The sequence below is a fragment of the Martes martes genome (genome assembly GCF_963455335.1).
Source record: "Martes martes genome assembly, chromosome: 8".
Taxonomy (NCBI): domain Eukaryota; kingdom Metazoa; phylum Chordata; class Mammalia; order Carnivora; family Mustelidae; genus Martes; species Martes martes.
Window position 1 is genome coordinate 127,288,414 of NC_137895.1, and position 23,189 is coordinate 127,311,602.

The window sequence follows — 23,189 nt, forward strand, 5'->3', positions numbered from 1 at the left end:
GCTATGGGGAAGTGGAAGGCAGCACGGTGAACTACGTTTCCTCTCTTCCCCCTGCAGTTTTTCTGCTGGAGTTCAATATGGAAACCACTGTTTACTTGTGCCTTTGGGAATAATGAGTTGAATGGCATCCTCCTAAAAACATCGCACGTTTCTATCCCTGCATATTTGGAGAGAAACATATACCCCACGAGGGACAGCACGGAAACGCCGCTGGTACGCACGCGTCACACAATAAGGCTCTTGTGCGCAGGCGCCAATCCCGGGGGAGGCGGGGCGAGCCGCTGAGGCCTCACAGACGCTAGGACTCTGTGGAGAGTTGGACCGGGTGAGGAGGAGCCTGAGGAGCACGGCGGATTCTGGTAGGTGGAGCGGGGACCGAGAGTCACGTGCCCGGTGTGGGGTTGCTCGGCGCGTGGGTGTGGCGGCGGGCGCGCAGGCCTTCACTGACGCAGGCGCAGTGGCCGGGGCGCGGGGTTGGGGGCGGGTCAGGCCTAGGGAATGCTTTGGCCGTGGGCTGTGGGTGAGCGTGGGTGAGCGTGGGTGAGCCCCTGAGGTGTGGCCCTCCGTCCTGAGGCGGCACTGGCGGCTCCTGGACGCTCCTCCCCATTCTCTTTCCTTTACCCCGTCTTCCCAGTGTGATTTTCTTGGTGAGTGATTTGAGGAGAAAGAACGGGTAAACTGTAGAAAACGGTCCGTTCCCATTGCATGCCTTTCCCCCACCTCGTTCCTGCCCGCCCGCTGCTCCGTCGTTATCTCAACCGTGTCTGCGCTCATTTCCCCGCTGCTTCTGCCCCAGGCTGTCCGGAGCCCGGTGCGCGGCCCCGCTCGCCACCTGTGGGAGTGCGCGCCCACGCACGCCCCCGCCGTCCGCCCCGTCCGCCCCGTCCGCCCAGTCCACCTGTCGCGCCGCGGTCCTTCCCTCGCCCTCCCTCGTTCTCCGGTTCTCTGCTCTCAGCCCTGTGTACCTCGTGGTCGGGCCCCTCCTCTTAGCTCTTTATCCACAGACATGTGGACTTGAGGCTTTTTAAATAAGCAGCCGAAACTAGCAGAAGCCTCTTAAATGGACCCCTGAATTTCGGCCCATTTTTATGCTGTCCCTCTTGGAAAATTGCCTTCTCGGAAGCGGTTTTGTTCCGTTTTGAACCGTCTGCTCTTCCCATGTACCTATTTATGCACGTATGGCCGCTGAAAGAAATTCATACGGAAGCCTTTGCCATCCCGAGTCTCTGAAAGACATTTTGGCAATATTTGGGAAAGAGGAATTGGCCTAAACGAACCTTACAGAGGCCACTGCCCAAAGGGAATAGAGGGAGTTTAAGATAAAAACCAACACCGGCTCTGGTCGTCTCACTGCCAGGGTGCTCCGTGGGGAGAGAAAAACAGTAGGATGGCTTCATTAACCTTTTAGCTTCTGCTTTTTAAAAGGCTGTGCAGAATGTGAGGGTCCTTACCCTTGGGGGCTCTTGGCGAATGTCGTCATAGAAGAATAAATTTAGATTTTTCTTACCCAGTTGGTAAGATTTTTATTTTTATCCCAGACTTTGAGCATTTTATTTCAGATGAGTGGCCACGTTGGAGATGATGCTCCTGGTCTTCACATCAGATCTTGCTTTTCAAAACATTTTTTTATGTATATACCGCTTTGTCATTTTCCTTTCCCTTTTGACTAGTTTATGTTTTGGGGAGGTATTTTGTTTTTGCTTAACATGTATAGAGAAAAGTTCTCTTTATACATGCTAAGATTTGAACTAAGGACTCATAATAATATCATTAACTTAGTGGGTGGTCATTGGCCAAAGCTTATACATTTTCTCATGAAAAATAAACATTTTGGGACGTTTCATATTAATCAGTTCCTAAACGAGCCAGTAAGGGCAAAGCATGATTTCTCCAATTAATAAGTCCCAACCAACCTCAGCTAGTCTTGACTTTCTGGTGTTACTGAATACAGTAATTTCATGGTTGTCAGTATATTTATTGTGGTTTTAAAAATACCAATTTATGATCTCCTCCCTATGGTATATTTAGTTTCCAGTCATGATGAAGTTGTTAAATCGTTTAGAAAGGAACTTTTTCCTTAGGTACTTGAGCTATAATTCCGCTTGCCTTTTGAAAGCATGTTTACAAAAATATATTTCTAATTTTTATAATTCCCTCAAAATGGCAGTACTGTTCAAGGAAATGTCTATGTCCAGTATGCCCACAGGGAATTAGTATTGGTATACTGACAGAGATCATGAACTTTTTCTGTAAAGGGCTTGGTAATAAATATTTTAGGCCTTTGCAGGCGAAATGGTTTTGGTCAAAACTGCTCAGCTCTACTGTTGTGGCTCAAGAGCAGCCAAAGACAATACAAAACAGATGAACAAATAAATAAGCAAAGTTGTGTTCTCATGAAACTTAATTTACAAAAAGGGTGGTTATAATTTTGTACAGATTTGGCCTATGGGTTATAGTTTGCACAGACCCCTGCTATAAATGGTTGTACATACAAGTTAGAGTTTTTTGCTCAAGATTAATTCTAATTTACTTAGATGAATAAAATGAGATTAGGTGGGAATAGTAAAAAGACAACTAGGAGGAAAACTAACCCTGAATAAGAAATATTCTTTATAATGTATTTTTAAGTTCGAGAATTAAAAAGGGTACATAAAAAGTCTTTTGAATTAAATACTCAAGACCATTAGGAGGATCTCTAATAGCAAAAGGCAAGCAACAGGAAAGACTTAATCAGCTTTGATACTAAGATAGGGGCAAAGATGAGTGATAAACTTGTAAATTCTACCTTTGATTGTAAGATCCCGCTGATTACAACAGGACCCTGGAGTGTGTGGTTCCTCGCCACATAGCTGACTGACCAAAAGGCGTGTTGAGAAGGTTTTCGCTTAATAGTCCAGAGCAGCAGAACTTTACCTCCCCCTGGTTAGTTTATGTCCTAGGAAATTTGCATTTTTTATTATGTATTGGAAAACAATATGTTGCTGTAAAAATACAGTCATTTTTAAGAATTTTTAAAAATATATCAGCAAATCTTCCCAAGATAATGGGCTAGATTTAGTCATTCTTCTGAGAAATTTCGATTGCATTAATATAGGGTGACAAGCATAATCATGGCATAAATATTTTCAGAAGTTCAGTGAACCACAGCCAGTTCTCATCATGAAATAATTTTTAAATAGTATGTTGCAAATATTTTAAATGGGTGACAGATGCTAAATCATCCTGACTAAATAGGATTTGGATAATTTCCCAAAGGAATTGGAACTAGGTAATTTTATAATGGAATTCTTCTGGACCATTTTGGAAGTAAACATTGATAACAGGTATGATTTTAGTTGATTAGCAATCATCTAGTGGTGTCCTTAAGAAAACATCACTGTAAATAAGGTGCTGAAAATTAATAGGAATTTCTGGTTTAAAAATGTAAGTTTATTAGCAGTCATAGGAAATAATTTAAAAGTGACTTAAAAAGTGATTTCTGTACTTTTATTTTTCTTGAATTCATTATTCAGTTTTGATCAGCTTCCCAAAGTAAAATTGTTAAATTTTGTACCCTGAGATCAAAGAGTACTTGAATTCTTTTGTACATGTGGATATTCTGGTTTTGTTTTTTAAAATTTTTGCTGTGAAACTGACAGCCTTTTCATTTATCTGTTAGAAAGACAGTTGTCTATTATGTCTAAAAAGTATCCAGTGGAGTTAATGAATCAAAAAACCCCACTATAAGTGATCAGTAGGAAAACCCATTTAAAATGCATTAGTGTATAATGGAGTTGTACAGATCTTCCAACCTCTGAGGAGTTAGAGCATATGATTAAAATGTTTTCATGAAGAACTTGACTCTGCAAAAAATACTTGAGAACATCGATACAGTAAAACCTGAGTACTTTATGGCCAAGACATTTGGTCTTTAAGTACTGTTTTTGTTTTCTGACTCCTGTGGTTGACTTCCATTTAATTTGAAAAAGTTTTGTCCTTTGGCTGAGGAAAAATTGCTTATTCATGACTGCTAGACTAAAATACATACTAAAATATAAGTAAATGAAAAAGCTTAATAACATGGCTTTGAATCGTAAAGGAAAATGGTATGCAGTTGATCCTCATTTTTCAGAGGTTCCATACTTGTGAATTCTACTCACTAAAATATATTTATAAGCCCAAATTAATACTTGCAGAACTTAGGCATTCATTCATGGACACATGCATGGTGGTGAAAATTAGGAGTCTCCTGATGTGTGTGCTCCAAAATGTGGTCAGGCAGGATAGTGCTCTCCCTTGCTGTTTCAGCTCAGACACTGTAATCAAGTGTCCTTCTCCCATTCTAGTTAGTGCCACATTTCTCACATTTTTGTGCCTCTAGTTGGTGGCTTTGTTGTTTAAAATGGCCCCTAGGTTACTGACTAGATGCTGCCTAGTGTTCCCAAGGTAATAAGGCTGTAATATGCCTTACAGATAAAATCTGTGTTAGATAAGCTTCATTCAGGCATAAGTTAGAGTGTTCTTGGATGTTCAGTGGTGAGTTAATTACTAATATAATATAATATAAAAAATATAAAATGACTTTAAAGGGAAACACATAAAACAAGCCTATGTATTGATCAGTTGGCAAAAACCTAACCCTGTATTTCCCCTAGGAGTAATGGGAATATTCACTGTTCACTAATTCAGTATTCATGATGACTTTATAGAACATAACACTGTGAGGGACGCCTGGGTGGCTCAGTCTGTTAAGCAGCTGCCTTCTGCTCGGGTCATGATCCCAGAGTCCTGGGATCAAGTCCCGCATCGGGCTCCATGCTCCGTGGGGAGCCTGCCTCTCCCTCTGCCTCTGCCTCTGCCTGCCACTCTGCCTGCCTGTACTCTCTCTGTCTCTCTGACAAATAAATAAGTAAAATCTTAAAAAAAAAAAAAAAAAGAACATAATGCCATGAATAATGGGAATTAAGTGTATTATCTCCTAAGTAAAGACTTAGTTTCTAGATGAAAGTTACATACTGCAGATATTATTCCATCTTGTCTTTTGGTTTTCTTACACTGGATGTTGAAGCCTTAAAATTAATTTGTGGCTAAAATGTTATGAAACAAAATTTAGTATGTTACTTAAAATAGAATTCATCTTCTTTATTTTTCTTTAAAAATGGCAATATTTGTTACATATTATAGCTCTTTAACAACTGAATTCTGCTATTTTCAGGAAGATTTTGTAAAATGATATACTAAACTAAATGAAACTGTCATAATTTTCTATTTTTAATTCATATAAAATAAAGGAAAACTAAGATTATAAAAGATAAGGCAAACAATGCATAATGTTTGTGTTACAGTCTTCCACTTTTAATGGAATTGATGGTAAACATTGTAGCAACCAACACAAAGTGAAAAAGATCAGCTAAAAAATTTAATGTCCAGAAAAACCAACCGGCTATTCAGGTAATACTACAATTATTGCTAATACAGACAGTAGAAAGGTATGCACTGGGAACTAAAAAAGAGCACACACTCCTGAATAGCACGTGAATCAGGTGGTTTTTAGAAAGGGTTCCCCTTCCTCCAAGAAAACCAGCTGGTATTAAAGTACTATACTGGAATACAGTTTAATAAAAGACATTACTGATATGGTTCAAGTGTTTACTTCTCTGATCCTTGGTTTATGGCAGGGAAAGAATTAGACTGTATATAGCAAAACAGTTCTGATTCATGGTAAGTACCCATATTTTTCTGAAGGCTTGTAAACTAACCAAATCATGAAAAAATACACCTAGCCTTGAGTCTAGATATTCTGATTCAATTTATATGTTTTTGGTCCGTCATTGAGTGATAATAATATGACTATATATGAGAATACTCTTATGTGCCAGCCACTTTGATATGTGTTTTGAATTTATTATAAACTCAATTAAATAGACAAGGGATACTTGTGTGTAGCAGACACTTTATTTGTGCTTTTTTACAGTAAATATTATTACATACAAATCATGTAGTGACTCAGATAGATAAAACAACCTACAAGAGTAATTCACCCATTTCATAGCTTTAGTCCACTGATTTAAATTTTTCTCTCATCACTAAACATCCAGTTAAGTAATTAAAATTTCAGGTGTCATTGTGAGAGATTTTATATTTGCTCTTACTTGGTTATATTACTGTCTTTCATATTGCTTGGTGGAAGAAACTCCTTCAGTACTGTTTAATGAAATTTCTTTTCCGTTATAAGACACGGATGTTAAAAAAAAACCAGTATATCTTAATCTTTTAATAATAGATTTGGGGAAACATGAAAAGGGTCAATCCATTCTTTCTCTAGACTTTAAATTTTTCAGGTGGGTATTTTAATAATAGACCAGTCTATGTGTGAATTTTGTAACCTTGTATGTGGTAATGATTAATTTGAAATTTTTTCTATTATAGACTCCATTTTTTGCAAAGATTGACTTTGCCTCAGCATCAACAAACTCAAAGATTGGTTCCTGTGTGTCATATGGTTTACAAGTCAGTGGGAATTAAGCACAGCATATACAAGCTGAAAAGCCAGATAAGGAAATGTATTCCTTCTCTTGACAGTTCTAATCTAACTTGTAAGTTAAATTCAGTGTTAGTTTTAAAATGGTTTTAAATGTTTAATTATAGAACACAGTAGCACAGATAGAGTAGTAAATGATTGAAAGTTTTCAGAATGTATTTGAGCATACCATCTGATATTTAACATGGCTTAGTTGCAGAACACGTGAAAAGCCCCACTACATGTCTGTGGAGTTCCTTTAGTCAATTTGAATGAACATTGCAACAGTTACTAAATTGCATTTTATGTATGACTAAGACTTTGACTTGCCTGGCATAGGTTTGTGTTTTAATGGTGAGTACATTTCCAAAGACAGGTATTTGAGCAATATGGGGGAATTGCAGAGGTTCTTTGGAGGTCAGAATAATTATTTCCTCTCATCATTGGAAACCTTCCTGAGTTTTGTTTTTTTTTTTTTTTAAAGTTGCTGTCACTGTAGAGTTTGGAATTTGCATTACATGTCTCCACTGATAATGTTTAGAAGACAAACAGAAGTGACAGTTTCATGCAGATAAGGTTATAGACATGTAGCCTTTGACGTTGCTGTTAATTATAAATTTTCTTAACTATTTGTATAATATTATACTTTTCATTTTAGATTTTTTTTTAAAAAGGCCTTCAATATGAAAAATATCTAAGGATGATCCCTTACAGTATGCTTATAAAAGGCACATGAGAAAGAAAATGCCATACCTTTGCCCTATAGTTTGGAAAGTTATTTAAGCATCTTGTAAGCAAATATTCTATTTTCCTGTTGTGAATGTTATGAGAAATTTCTGAGTAGCATGATAATCTGTCAGCATGTTAGTAAAACTAAAGTTAGAAATTAAATATAAAGAATATTGTTCAGCTTTTATGAATTGTAAGTAAATAGCATTCCAAATAATCTTTGTTTATTCGGGTTATAAACCAAGAAACAATTTTCATTACAGGAAAAGAAATACTAATCTGATTTGTATGTTTTTTTAAAAAAGCATCTATGATATGGCATTTTCTGAATAAAGCATGCCTTATAGTTGCAGTTTTTTTAATGTTTTAATTATTCAGGCTTGAGATTGAAAAGATTATTAAAAGGATAATATGTAATATATGAGAATTTGGGTTTGAATACTTTAAAAAATATCCCATACATATGAAAGATTTCAAAACAGTTTATGTACCATGGACGTGGTTATTTTTAGTCCTATTTGGGATTTTAAGTTTGTTGAAATTAGTAACCAAATGTCTTTTTTGTTTTTATGTTTTGAAAAGGGCTAAAGCCAGTTTTTAGGTTAACTTGGGCAGAAAAGTGAAGAGAATGCTGCACTTTAACCGATGTCCGCGTCTGAAACAAATAGCCCAGACATGTTTTTCTAGTATACATGTTAGAACGGATAAACATGTGCAGCTGTTTCTTTCAAGAACCTTTGCACTTGCAGAATTCAGGAAGTCGTGGCACTCAACCCACTCTCTTGTTGGAGACAAAAATATTATCCTGATGGGACCGCCTGGTGCTGGGAAAACAACAGTAGGCAGAATAATAGGTCAGAAATTAGGTTGTTGTGTCATAGATGTGGATGATGATATCCTTGAAAAAACCTGGAATATGAGTGTGTCTGAAAAATTACAGGATGTTGGTAATGAGCAATTTTTAGAAGAGGAAGGAAAAGCCGTGTTAAACTTCTCTACATCTGGAAGTGTGATTTCCCTTACGGGGTCCAATCCAATGCACGATGCTAGCATGTGGCATCTGAAGAAAAATGGGATAATTGTATACCTGGATGTACCTCTGATAGATATAGTCAGCCGCTTAAAATTAATGAAAATCGACAGGATTGTAGGTCAGGATGCTGGAACACCTATGAGAGACTTACTGAAGTTTAGAAGACAGTATTATAAGAAGTGGTACGATACCCGGGTTTTCTGTGAAAGTGGGGCTTCCCCAGAGGAGGTCGCCGACAAAGTGCTCAGTGCAGTCAAACGATACCAAGATGTGGACTCAGAAACGTTCGTTTCCACGAGACACATTTGGCCCAAAGACGACGATCGGAAGGTTTCAACAAAATTCTTCAGCGAAGCAGTGATCGAGGGGTTAGCTTCTGATGGTGGACTCTTCGTCCCTGAGAAAGAGTTTCCGAAATTAAACTGCGGGGAGTGGAAAAGCCTCGTAGGAGCCACCTACATAGAAAGGGCCCAGATCCTGCTGGAAAAGTGTATCCATCCCGCTGACGTACCTGCCGCCAGACTGGGAGAAATGATTGAGGCCGCTTACGGGGAAAACTTTGCCTGCTCAAAAATTGCCCCCGTCAGGCACCTCTCAGGCAACCAGTTCATCCTGGAGTTGTTTCACGGACCCACAGGGTCATTTAAAGATTTGTCTTTGCAGCTCATGCCTCATCTTTTTGCACACTGTATTCCGCCAAGTTGCAACTATATGATACTTGTAGCTACTTCCGGAGACACCGGGAGCGCAGTCTTAAACGGTTTTAGCCGAATTAGTAAGAATGATAAGCGAAGAATAGCTGTGGCCACATTTTTTCCCGAGAACGGTGTAAGTGACTTTCAGAAAGCACAAATAATTGGCAGTCAGAAAGAAAATGGATGGGCAGTGGGTGTCAAGTCCAATTTCGATTTTTGCCAGACAGCTGTCAAAGGAATTTTTAGAGATTCTGATTTTACTGGCTTTCTTATTATGGAATATGGAACGGTCTTAAGTTCAGCTAATTCCATAAACTGGGGCCGACTGCTTCCCCAAGTAGTTTATCATGCTTCTGCATATCTTGATCTTGTTAGCCAAGGATTTATTTCCTTTGGAAGCCCGGTCGATGTCTGTATTCCCACAGGAAACTTCGGTAACATTTTAGCAGCAGTGTATGCCAAAATGATGGGAATCCCTATTCGCAAATTTATTTGTGCCTCTAATCAGAACCATGTTTTGACCGATTTTATAAAAACAGGACACTACGATCTGAGGGAAAGAAAATTAACACAAACCTTTTCACCAGCGATCGATATTCTTAAAGCTTCAAACCTGGAACGACATTTACACTTGATGGCTGATAAAGACGGTGAGTTAATGACAAAATTATTTAATCAGCTCGAAGAGCAGCATCACTTCCAGATAGAGAAGATGCTGGTGGAGAAACTTCAGCAGGATTTTGTAGCTGACTGGTGCTCCGAGGGAGAGTGTCTGGCAGCCATCCGTTCCACCTACAACACTTCGGGGTATATTCTGGACCCACACACCGCTGTTGCAAAAGTGGTTGCAGACAGAACACAAGATAAAACTTGCCCCGTGATTGTCTCATCGACGGCTCATTACTCGAAGTTTGCACCTGCTATCATGCAGGCTTTAAAGATTAAAGAAATCAACCATGCTTCATCAAGTCAGCTTTATTTACTGAGTTCCTACAATGCGTTGCCTCCGCCGCATGAAGCCTTATTAGAGAGAATGAAACAGCAAGAGAAGATGGAGTACCAGGTCTGTGCAGCGGATGTGAATGTCCTGAAGAATCAGGTGGAAAAACTAATACAAAATCAATTCGTATAACAATGTTTTGAGTAAAAAAAATTTTTTTTTCCCTGGGGGTAGGCATGCAAAAATAAATCCCAGACATTGATCTGCAGTACAATAGCATTTTCATTTTTCGGTAAATATATCTACTTGTAGATCCATTATCTTTTGGAATTTCAAGTAACCTGATCTCTGTAACTGAACATTGTACCTGCACATGCTCCTTGGAACCTTATAATCTGGAAGTCAAAACGGTAGCATAGTGCATGGATCTTTGTGTTGGGCTGTGTTTTGCCCTCGTGAGGGATTTATCAGTTTTCACGTCCTCATCCCTACTTTGAAGTGGATCAGAATATCTCGTATTCAACTTGGCAATTAGAATATTTAAGCGTAGTTGTTAAGTAATACATCTGTAACCATTACTGGTTTTCTATTGACTAGAAAGATGATTTATCATTCAAATGGCTATCTTGTATGGAAGAAGAAGTAAGTTCATCTGTTAAGACAGGGCCAGTGTTTTTACCTCTCTTCCAAGTCCCGTTGTGGACTACAATAATTATATGCATCCTACACCATCCAAATTAGAGAAGTGCTCTGTCCTTTCCTCCATCCCCTGTGGATGGTTGTACTTAGGGTGATGTATTTTGAAAATCAAGACACATAATTTAAATCTAGGCTATAATCATCAACATAACTACTTAGTGGTGGATATAGCAGTAAGATTATCTATTTCATGAGAAAAGTTTTCCAAAATTCAGAGTACTTCAATAGTCTTAATAGAAGTATATTTATAGTATAGGTAGCAGTTTTTCTGTATTATTTGGAGTCCATTCCTATGTAATTTGTCTGTGGTCTCTCTCTTCGATGAACATTGTCTTTTTTGGCAACTGAAGTCACACAAAATTGAAAACACACATATCTATCTAGCTTTTCTTTCCTTATAGTAATAATAATTTTAACCATGGTTTACCTTTGTGAATTTACTGGATATTTTATTTCTGAATTAAAGATTGTTACTCAGAGGATCTGTAATGTAATGAACTACTCTCAACCACAAGATGGCATTCCTAACATAATTTGTCTTTGCTGATAATACTCTGCTTCATTTTCTAGTTCATGGAGGAACTACCTGCATGAAGAAACATATTAAAAGTTGTAAAGAAAAAATTTTAATGGTTTAATGAGTAGAAACAATTGGTTTAAAAAATACTAAAAATCAAACTGATTTTGTGTTAATACTGGATGTGGCTTGGCTTCTGCGAAGTAAGTTCTAAAACCAAAAACTGAAAACCAGAGGGAGGGACAAGAAATCATGGAGGATTCAAAGTTCAGTTATTCATGTCTTCTTGGGGTTTTTTTTTTCTTTTGCTTTTAAGAGTATCTGTTTAAGTAGATGACATATTTTAAAAATGGAACAATGAACAGCTAAATGTTCACTGTATGAGACTGCACTATTTTTCTGAGAGGGGGAGCACAGTACTAAAAAAAAAAAATTATTTCTGTCTCAAGAACTGTAGCTAGGGAGACCACACACCAAAAAATGAAGCCATGTACAACACGAAAGAGTTACTGTAAGATAGTTTATGAGTAAATAAAAAACGAGTGATAGTTAAGCACTATAAGGATTAAAAGGGGAAGGAAAAGATTGCTGTGGAATAGAACAGGTTTCACAAAGGACGTAGAACCTGAGGTGAAGCCTTGAAGGATGGGGAGATTTTCTAGGTGAAAAGAAAGAGAAAACGTACTCTAGACAGAGGCCAGGGAAACATAGAAGGTGAAAAGCCCAAGGGAGCACCTGCATTTATCTGTGGTCAGTTGTTAAGTCTCACTGCCCCAAACTGTCACTTGATACCTTCATTTCCTCTCAAAGCCAGCTCTGCCCTAACCCTCTCAGCCTCATTCGGGAGGAGCGAGCCACCATATCTGATGCACTTCGTTTCCGTCATCCACTGTGTAAATCTGTGCCCATTATTCGTCGCTTTCCCTGTTGCCCTCTGCCTGAATGAGTTGTGCTGCTCCTCCTTTCACAGGCAAACAAACCTTCACGTGTGCCTCACCTCCTCCATCCTCCCTGGTCCTCTCTGCTGTTGCTTCAGCCTCTCCCCTCTGCTGGAACCTTTCTGTCATTCAGATGCTTTCTGCATGTCTTAAGCAAGAGCAAAACAAAATCTCGAAAACATTCACATTTCTTCCCATCTACTCTTTTCTTCCTTTATACTCAAGATCAGTGCTTTTCCAAGAGTCATGTATACAGTCAACATTTTCTTGCCTCTCATTTTCCCCAGTGTGGAAAGTATGTGTACAGTGTAAGGAGGAGTAATAAAACAAATACCCGTGTACTCACCCCCTTGCTCTAAGAGTAGAACGTTACTCACATCTCTGATAGCCACGCTGTCTCCTCTTGATCACGTGCACTTCTCTCCCCCCCGAAGTAACCACTGTCCTAAGTTTTCATCATTCTCCTTTGTTTTTATAATTTTTCATTGCTTAGTTTTGCCTCTTTCTGAATCTTATGTAAGTGGAGTCACACTGTATATTTTTCCATGACACTATATTTTGCTCAAAAACGTTAAAATCCATCCATGCAGATGAGTGGAGCCACAGTTCATTAATTTATTATATATATAATATATATATATATATAATATTACCGTGTATGGATAAAATTTGTGTTGAAGACTAGTGAATATGGACTTTGGAACATTTGTGCTTCTTTCCGATGTATAGAAATAGGTTTCATATCTTGGCATTATTAAAAAAAAAATCCTGTGCTTTGTCTATGAAATGAAAAAATGTTAGTTATTAAATTTCAGGCTATCAATATCTAGCTTTAACTATCTTTTAGAAATTACTTGATAATGTCATAAATGTAGCAAATTTAAGATTTTTGAGGAGAAATTAGATATTAAAATTATATATTAATGGAAATCCTAAAATAGGCTTCCATCAAAGTAGATGGTGGAAAGCAATAAATTGTTTTGTATGAGGTTTTCTTTGGATTGTAATAAGAATTCACTTTGAATACCAATCACTTATGGCAAATACTGTTTCAATCCATTAAATAATTTATAAACCTTACATAATTCAAACTACTTGATGTCAGTTTTCTTAAAAAGGCTGTTTTCCTGTGAACCGCAAACCCATAAAAACATAAATAGTACAGTTTTTGTCTCAATCCAGGAACTTGAAATAAAATCTGCATATGAAATAGATATTTGTGTGGGCCTATGTATGCACTCCAACTATTAAAATCATGCGTTTTATCTCTTCAGACTTTAAAAACAAATAGGCTCTTTTAAAATCAAAGTTAGCATAAGCTCCTCTGATTCAAGACAGGAGAGCCAACCAAGAAAATCACTAGTGTCAAGCAAAAGGGACCCATCAGAGACAAGAAACCAAGTCAGCATAATGTCTAGCAATATTCTCATCAATTGGCAATATTTTCACGACCACTCTCCAGCAAAAAGTTGAGTTTGCTTCCTACAGAAGGGCGCATTAGTCAATCTAGCTATTTTGGTTTTCACACTCTTACCTCTTTCTGATTCTTACCGACTTTCTTCATCTAAGTGGCGATGGTTATTGTCTGGAGTCACTGCATTGAAGTTACTTGTACAGATGTGACACGAAGTTTATTGCTATAGACTTTATTGCGAGTTTAGTGGTCTATGAAACAGACTTGCTAATGGCAGGTTGAATTTCATTCATGAATATTAAAAGAGTTTATAACGTAAATTACTTAAATCCTCAATGAGTTTTAAGTAAATTCTCATATTTGGTGAATGAGTCCTAAAATTAGTCAATTTAATATTCTCTCATAGAAGGTTTGATGGTATCCTTGCAAGGCTCTTTAAACAAATGCTTTGTTACTATTTCTCGAAATGGAAACTTTAAAATCAATATTCTAGAGTTCATGAGTAATGCCAAAAAAAAGAGAAGAGCCTCCAGGAGCCATTTTGAACAGTTAGAAGTTAACTTTTTTGACTTAAAGGTATATTCTTGACACTCTTTATAGCACAAATATTAACACATGTTAATTTCTAGCTAATTTTATTTCAGAGAAACCAGGCTTTTAGTATTCGTGGTAACGTTAAAATCTAATCTAATTTTGCGCAACAATAGGTTTTCTTTGAACCCATGTAAAAAATAATGTTTTGGGTATACTTGATAGCATATGCCCCAGATTGGCAACTCATGTGCTTGTATGTCATTTTCCTTAAAATTTGAAGACTTCTATGTTTCAAAATATTTTGTGCACAGCACTCATCTCATGTTCTTACTGAATAAATAGTATTATGGAAAATTTTTCTTTTTATTTTAGTTCTTTGAGCTGTGAATATTCTGACCTGTTACCCAAGATATCTGTCTGCTCTTTCGTCAAATAAAAAGGAGACTCATCTGGTAGGACCTGAAGTTAATATAAGGTTTGATTTTGATTTGAGTTCCAAAAAATATTATGTCTAGTACATCTGTTTTTCCTTCATCTGTCTCAAAATTGGATTCACATTTCTTTTACCTAATTTTAATTACTGCCAGGCTCTGTTAAAATATTGATTATAAACATTGGTAAGCTGCATAATATTTAAAAATAGTGTTCGTAGAATCAGGGACTGAGGAAAGAGGGCTAAATAAGCTGGCCTTGGACTTGTAAGTGAGGGGGTATGGGGGGTCATATTAGCTGGCAAGAGGAAGTTTCTGATCTCCATAGGTTATAGGGCTGTCAGTACAGATCTATGAACTCTTTGGGAGAGGGGAATTCATCTTCAAATTTCTTTTGTAGTAAACACCATGTAGTGATTAGGAAATCAAAAGATTTTATATCTTCCTCAAATTTGGTCTTTTCTGGACACTTGATCTCCTTTTGCCTCAGTTTTTCTATATGTTGTAGATGGATAATACTTATAATTTGCCCCACTCTTTGGAGAGCAATGATCATTGGGATTAGTAACTAAGTCCTCTTTGTAATCAAATTGCTATATAAATAACTTCTATGTAAGTTGGACTATTCTGTAGTGAGTTGGGAACTAATTCCTCCGCTGAGAGTATATGCCCTTGATCAGGAATGCTAGAATGAAATGAATGAAAATGGTGGTCTACTAAATTCAGAATGTAGGTGGTGTACCACTAGGGCAGCAGATTTAAAACTATAATGCACATCAGAATGAATTGTGGGTCCTTGTTAAAAATATTGGTTCCCCAGGCTCAGCCTTGGGTTCTGGCCCATTAAGTCAGGAGTGGGACCCAGAAACTCAGGTATTGTTTTTAATTATTTCTAATTATGGCAAAATGCACATAACATAAACTTATCACGTTAGCCATTTTTTTTAAAGATTTATTTATTTATTTGATAGAGAGATCACAAGTAGGCAGAGAGGCAGGCAAAGAGAGAGAGAGAGGGAAGCAGGCCCTCTGCTGAGCAGAGAGCCCGATGCAGGACTCGATCCCAGGACCCTGAGATCATAACCTGAGCCGAAGGCAGCGGCTTAACCCACTGAGCCACCCAGGCGCCCCAATGTTAGCCATTTTTAAGTGCACAGTTCAGTACTGTTACTCACAATGTATATTCACTTGTGCAACCTGTCTCGAGAACTCTTTGCAGCCTGCCAAGCCGAAACGCTATACACATTAAAAAACCCCCTCCCTGCCTGCCGGGCCCTGGCAACCAGCATTCCCCTTTCTCTCCCTGGGGGTTTGACTACTCCAGTTGTCTCATGTAAGTGGAATCATACAGGATTTGTGTTTTGTGACTGGTGTATTTCACTTAGCACAATGTCCTCAAGTTTCCATCTGTGTTGTACCACCTTTTTTTTTTTTTTTAAGATTTTATTTATTTATTCGACAGAGACACAATGGGAACACAAGCAGGGGGAGTGGGAGAGGAAGAAGCAGGCTTCCCGTAGAGCGGGGAGCCTGATGTGGGACTCAATCATGACCTGAGCCAAAGGCAGACACTTAACGACTGAGGCACCCAGGCGCCCTGTGTTGTGCCACCTTTTGTTTATCCATTCATCCACTGATGGTCACTTGCATTGCCTCCACATCTTGGCTATTGTAGATATGGCTGCTGTAAACATGGATGTAAAATTATCTTTCAAAACACCACTTTCAATTATTTCTATTTTATTTCCAGAAGTGGAGTTACTAGATCACATAATTCTATTTATGTGATTTTTTGAAGAACTGTCATACTGTTTTTCATAGCTGCTGCCCATTTTCTATTCCAACCAGTGGGAGCTTGAATGATTTTTAAATTGTGTTTTTAAAAAACAAAGTTACACATATACTTAGTTTTAAAAGTCAGTTTTGAAAATAGGAGGAGATGGCAGACTTTAGTCCCGAAGAACCATCTCGAGCCTGAAATTTGAGCTGCTTTTATGTTAGGAAAGGGAGGAAGTGGGAGGGAGTCGGAGGCAAAACACGACTGATGTCAGTAGTCCTCGAAGAAGGTTGAGTAGCTTATCTGTCCTTAGTTGATCTTTGCATACAGGAATCTGATCATGTCATTCCTGTTAATCTTAAACAGCACAGTCATTTCTGTACATGCCTCTTTATCTCCACAGGTGAGGTAGATTTCGGGTAAAGAAGCAGTTTCTGGAAATTTTAGTTATGACATGCCTATGTGCAGGGCTAAGCAGAAGTTTCGAAGGTATAGATCACAGCAGCTAGGGAAATAGAAGCAACATGCGGCCAGACATGCTATGTTTTTCCCATAATAGCATATTAATCCTGCTTTAAGGAAACTTGTTTTAACTTTCTTTAACCCTTTCTTCCCGAATTTATTTGTCCATTGAAAGAAAACTTGTAAATATTTTGCAGGACACACTACAAAAAAATCCCGGAATAGGTGAATATAGGCAGAGGACTTTGGAGAGGTTTCATGGTCATAAAGTGTTGCCTCTACACAATTTTTTTTTTTTTAAGTAAGGAAGCAATTTAATCCAACCTACTTGAGAATGAAATAAAAACTAGACAAAAATGAGAGTACAACATAAAATTTTTAGGGTGCAGCTACAGTGGAATTTAGACATGTACGGCCTGCAGTGCTTTTGGTATGTATGCACATGTATGTGTACGTGTGTCTGTATTTGTGTGTATGCGTATAAAAGCTAGAAAAGAAACCTAATAAACCCCCCAAAGATTTAAGAATTAAGGAAAATATCAATCAACACTTGTGATTGAATTACATGCCTTCATTAATCATGACCATAGGTTGGCTGTGAATGTAAGAGTTAGACAAAAATTAGCTAAAGAATTCTGTGGGGGCACCTGGGTGGCTCAGTGGATTAAAGCCTCTGCCTTCGGCTCAGGTCATGATCTCAGGGTCCTGGGATCGAGCCCCGCAACGGGCTCTCTGCTCGGCGGGGAGCCTGCTTCCCCCTCTCTCTCTGCCTGCCTCTCTGCCTACTTGTGATCTCTGTCTGTCAAATAAATAAATAAAATCTTAAAAAAAAAAAAGCATTCTGTGAAAATCAGTTGGTTATATAGTATTACAGAAAGGAGTATTGTATATTTTATTATTAGTAGAATTTTGCTGTACATTGTTTAATCAGTGGAAGTCATAAGAAACACTTTTTCAGAGAGCCTTTTACTGCTATCACACTGCATATCTGGCAAACACATTAGTTTTCTAAAATCTGAAGAAGTTTTAATTCCAAAATACATTTGCCCTGTGGGTTTTGGATAAGGGATTATGAAGCTGTTCATTTTAGCACAACACAGTTTTCTAATAGAACATAAAATATGTGCAAGAAAATAGCATTTCTACTGGGTCGAGTGGTATAATTAAGTGATTTAATATCCTGGTTTGACAAAGTTGAGGATTACTAATAATTGTTTTGAATTTTACAAGGCTCAGGTCAAGTAGCAGTTTTCAAAAAAAAATTTTCCTTGTCCTTGATAGTGCTGCTTTTCTCTCCAACCTCCAAGCATATTATCTCTCCAATCTGCTTGAGATTTTAAATATAATTGGTTGACATAATATTTAAATAACTGCCAAATCAATACAGGTCATTACCAGAAAATACATCATTTCTTATAAATTCCACATCTGTGTAATTTCTTCTCTAGTAGAGCAATGTAACTTAATCCTAAAAGATCCTAATAGCTTATTTTTTCACAGAATTCTGTATATTTTCCAGAGAAAGAGTCATCCGGTCAAGAGGTACCCCTTTTTCTTTTCAATGTTGTAGCCTACTATGAAGAAATACAGATCATCTTTCTCTTGAGAAAAGTTGAATTGAACAATATTTTACTGGCAGCAGAAAGAAGGAAAATATTAGTTTAAATCAGGTCAAGAGCATAAAATTTCTACTGGTCAAAAGAAGTACCAAAATGAAATAAAATTTTAGGACAAAATAATCAAAGCTAAAATATCCTTTGAAATATGCAGGTCATTCTTGTCAAAGAGGAAAAAATACATGCAGGAACTTCATAATTTTGAAAATGGTTACCCATATATTATTTGATTTGATTTTCCCAAAACCTTGGATAGGTTGATGTGATCACCAGAATGAGAGGTCCAGAAATTACGATATTTCCATGTTACACACAGTTAATCAGATGTACAGGTATCTTCTACCCCACTTTTAGGAGAATAATGTGTAAACTAGAATGCAAATTTATTGATTTATAATGGTAGATCTATTTTTCTAGGGACCATAGATTTGGTCTTCTCCATCCAGGCTCTCCATCCCTTATATGAAAGTAGGAAATGAGCAGTCAGTAGTATACTTAGTAAACATGAGGCCAAATCAAAGAAAAGACAGTTTTGTTTTGTTTTTGTTTTTGTTTTTGTTTTTAGATTTTTTATTCATTTATTTGTTTATTTCACAGAGAGAGAGATCACAAGTAGGCAGAGAATCAGGCAGAGAGAGGGGGAAGCAGGCTCCCTGCTGAGCAGAGAGCCGGACGTGGGGCTCGATCCCAAGACCCTGAGATCACGACCTGAGCCGAAGGCAGAGGCTTAAACCACTGAGCCACCCAGGTGCCCCAGAAAAGACAGTTTTAAGGGATATTTCACTCACAATTTTCTGTGCTCATCCCATGATAACGTCTTTTTAGTGAGCATAGTATTCTTATCTGTTTGACTCAAGGTCATTGACTTTTCTGGACAATACTGCCATCTGGGCATACTGCTAAATTTTGATCTTTGGGTGTCAGTTCATTATATGTCCCAATCACACATTTGGGTGAACATGTTCCTTTTTTGGACTTGTTACAAAACAAAAAATTCATGGTCTCAGCACTTGGGAAACTTATGGAGAACTTCGACAATTCATTTGACTTTATTACAAGATCATGTCATAAATATTATGATCAGTACCAGATAGAAACATGGCTTCTCCTGAGCAAGCTAATTAGCTCTTTTTTCCCCTTCAGACTCATGTTGTTTAAGTATCTGAACCCCTTTTCTTTTGAAGAGAGACCACAGTTTCGCACAGACCCCCACCCTGCAAGCACAATGCAGGGAAGGCTGGAAAGGGACCTCTGTTGACAGAGGATACCCTCTCCTATATTGTTCCAAATAGCTCAGCTCTGACTCCAAACCAGCAATCCCTAACCAGCAAAACAAAAACATGGGACCTAACCAAAAGCACCCTCTTTGGAAGGCAGTTTAGGAACCGTTATTGTTATTCAAGGATATCCTTGGGTCTTCTCAGACTTCTGATTCCTAGAAGGATATCAAAGTAGTCATTTTAACCACATAGAGAATTGATAAACACAATTTCCTCTCTTCAATGTTCCTAATGAAGGTTAAATCTTCCTGAAGTTTGGTGCCCTGGACAATTGCCTGGCTGGCCCTTCCCTAATCCGCTTCAGGCCACAATCATGTTCTAGACCTTAGGCCATTGGAAGAGAGCCAGGAAGAGAAACAGACACCAGAGTGTGGGATTAAAGAAGGTGTTCTGGAGGAGATGATCACATATGAGTCAAACTTTAAAAGTCAAGTGACAGTTAAATGGATAAATTGTGGACAGAAGGAAGAGACATGGCATGGAGTACAGTATGTATAGTACAGTTTGCCTGAAACAAAATGTGTCAACGTGGGGTTATAGAGGTGAAGCTAGAAAATCAGGCAGGATCTGTGTGTGTATAATTTTTGAAAGCTATGAGGTGTCACTGAGGGGTTTTAAATAGAATACCATAATCAACATTTTGTTTTAGAAGGATCATGCTGACAACACTGGGAGTTGGGGGGATAGAAGTTGAGGGTGGGGGAGAAAATGGCCTCATGGGCCTGAGACCAGTTCGAAGTCCAGAGCATGGACTGAGGAGGTAGAAGAGTGAGCGGCTTTAAGATCTGGGAAGTCACTTTATAGGATTTGGTGACAGATTCAATGAGAAGAGCATAGAGAGAGATTCTGGTTCATAAACTAGACAGATGGTTTTATCATTTACAAAGATTAAGAATATAGAATATTAAGAATTAAGAATATAGAAGGTATAGATTTGGTGATGAAGGAGTGGGGAGGAGATGTTGATTATTTCGCACACCCAACTCACCGAACACTTCATTTGCACTTTTATTTTCCACCACAAGTTATAATAAATAGTCTCCAAATCTACTTCAAAGAAGAGAAGAGAAGAATACCTCAGTCACTAATGAGAGCGTCTGGGGATTCCCAAGTTTTACTTCCAAGTAAATGCATTTCTACTTTTCCCCTAACATCCAAGCCTTTCTTGTGCTGCTTTCCTCATCTTGTTTACTAAAAATGACTTCGTAAATCCTACCCATCTATTTGTCAACATCTTCATGCTGTAATTCAGGATTTACTTTGTTTCATTGTTCTGTGAGTGACCACCATACTTGCTCTTTTTAGCGTTAGTATTTATATGCTGTTTACAATAATTTCTAGAGTTAATGTGTTAAAATCCTAGATTTTTTCTGATAAATATCATTTCACAATTTAATTACAACTCTATTTTTTTAAGCAACTAACTTTTTTTCTTAAATATTTTATTTATTCACTTGTCAGAGAGAGAGAGAGTGAGCACAAGCAGGGGGGCGTCAGTGGCTCCCTCCACTGAGCAGGGAGCCCTATGTGGGACTCGATCCCAGGACCCAGGCAGACACTCAACCAACTGAGCCACCCAGGTTTCCCTATGACTCTCTTTAGAAATCTAAATGCACTGGTACCTGCCAAGGGTAATAGTATATTATTGTCTAAAGGATGAATTCTTAGTTGACTGACTTCTTGGTATGTTTCATTCTGATAACTGGCAATAAAACATACCCCACACTGAATTACTGCATTTAAGCTTGTTGGGCAGCCTTTTTATGTAATGGAACATTTTAACTTGCAGCCATTTTCCAAGGTACAGAATATTAATAGGATATTTCAGATTCTCTTAGTGCCATTTTGTTCAATATCTACACACACAAACATACATATACATATATATGTATATATATATCTATATATATGGTAAGGTATCATAGGGAGTGATAGTTTCCCTTTAAAAGGAATTGTTGTTTTACTTTTTTTGGCTATCAGGAAACATGACAGAAGTTTTGATAGCTGGCTGAAAGATTCCCATGAAATTTATGCTTTAAATAGACATGGAGCAGGGTTGTGTCCCCATTTCCCTATCTGCCTTTCAGTGCTGACTGCACCAAATGTCATGATCTCCACTGACAATAACACATGAATTAGGCATTAGACATTTAACTCTTAGGGAACTTAGGTTTACAGTTTAAAAGATACTCTTACAACAGTGACAGGAAGCACCTTTCTCATCCATACAGGGCCCTATTTCTTAACCTATAAAATTGATACATACCTGTTTTGGGTACCTAATAAAATAATGCCTGTGAGATTTTTTGAAAGAATATATGGCATTACTCATATGGGTGCTGTTACTATTTACTGTCTTAAATTTTGAAAGAACTTATCTTAAAAAGCGATTTCTTGGGGCATCTGGGTGGCTCAGTGGGTTAAAGCCTCTGCCTTCGGCTCAGGTCATGATCCCAGGGTCCTGGGATCGAGCCCCGCATCGGGCTCTCTACTCAGCAGGGAGCCTGCTTCCTCCTCTCTCTCTGCCTGCCTCTCTGCCTACTTGTGATCTCTGTCTGTCAAATAAAATCTTTAAAAAAGCGATTTCTTTAGTCGCAGCGTCCTTTTTGGAATGATTTTAACGTATTCAAGAAGAATCCTTATGATACTACTTCAGGTTGATTTCTGAAATGAGTGCCAATTATTGATACTGGAATAGAGCGGACAAATATGATTTCGAATGCACACTTTTTGTTTTGTAAATTATGTTTTTTTAATAGCTTTTGAATAGTATCTATTTCTTAAATGTCGACCATGTAGAATGACCTGGACCTACATTGTTTGTTCTTGGAAGGAGAAAGATTCAATAGTCGTCAAAGGTAGTATGACTTACTTAAATAAGGATGTGTATACTGAGAATCACTGAGATCACTTTGACAATTTGTTTGCATAGCAGGTGTCTCTACAATGAATTCAAAATTTTCACTGCCATGAATTTTGATAGTCATTTTAGCAGAACATTGCTTTAAATTATTTACTCTCTTACTGTGAATTTTCAAATATACCTTGGTGAAATGAATTTAATGTTATATAACAACTCTAAATGCCAGAATCAAAAAGCTTAAAAAACGGTGATGCCTTTTTGGAAAGCACATTCATCGAGCTTTGCTTGAATACCCAAATTGGGTCTTTTTAATAGGGACTGTACTTGCACGCCCGCTCAAAATGGTCACCACGTTATGTTCCAGACATTTTCTTACTCTCTAGCTATAAGCTGTATTTAAGTTGGTGTCGAGATTTTTAACTGAATGGAAATGTTCCAGTTACCTATGGGTGACAAACTACTGAAAATACTCAGTGGCTTACAACCACCACCACTTACTGCTGACCTTGTGGATTAGAACCTCAGGCAGCACTCAGTGGAAATGGCTCATCCTTATTTCATGTGGTTATTAGCTGGGACAACATCGCTTGATGTTGTCCCTTGACTTGAAGGAGCCCAAAAAGCTTCACTCCCAAGTCTGGGCCTTGGTGCTGGCTGTCAGCTGTGGTGCCTCCATTCTCCTCTGTCTCTTTTCCCATGGTCTCCCATCCTTCTGGGACTCGCTCCTCATGTGACTTCTTTTCCCAGTAGGATCACCTTTAC

At 38.0% G+C, this 23,189-nt stretch overlaps 1 protein-coding gene across 2 annotated transcripts; it reads left to right on the plus strand.

Moving 5' to 3' along the window:
* Positions 1-509: 509 nt before the first annotated feature.
* THNSL1 (threonine synthase like 1) lies at positions 510-14,348 on the plus strand. Of its 2 annotated transcripts, XM_080810659.1 has the most exons (3): positions 510-647; positions 6,409-6,575; positions 7,811-14,348. In XM_080810659.1, the coding sequence occupies exon 3, from the start codon at positions 7,857-7,859 to the stop codon at positions 10,086-10,088; it is 2,232 nt and encodes a 743-aa protein (XP_080666785.1). In that variant the 5' UTR covers positions 510-647; positions 6,409-6,575; positions 7,811-7,856; the 3' UTR covers positions 10,089-14,348. The 2 variants fall into 2 exon arrangements, with proteins under 2 accessions (XP_080666785.1, XP_080666786.1); XM_080810660.1 differs by lacking the exon at positions 510-647 and having other exon boundaries at positions 6,300-6,575.
* Positions 14,349-23,189: the final 8,841 nt, after the last annotated feature.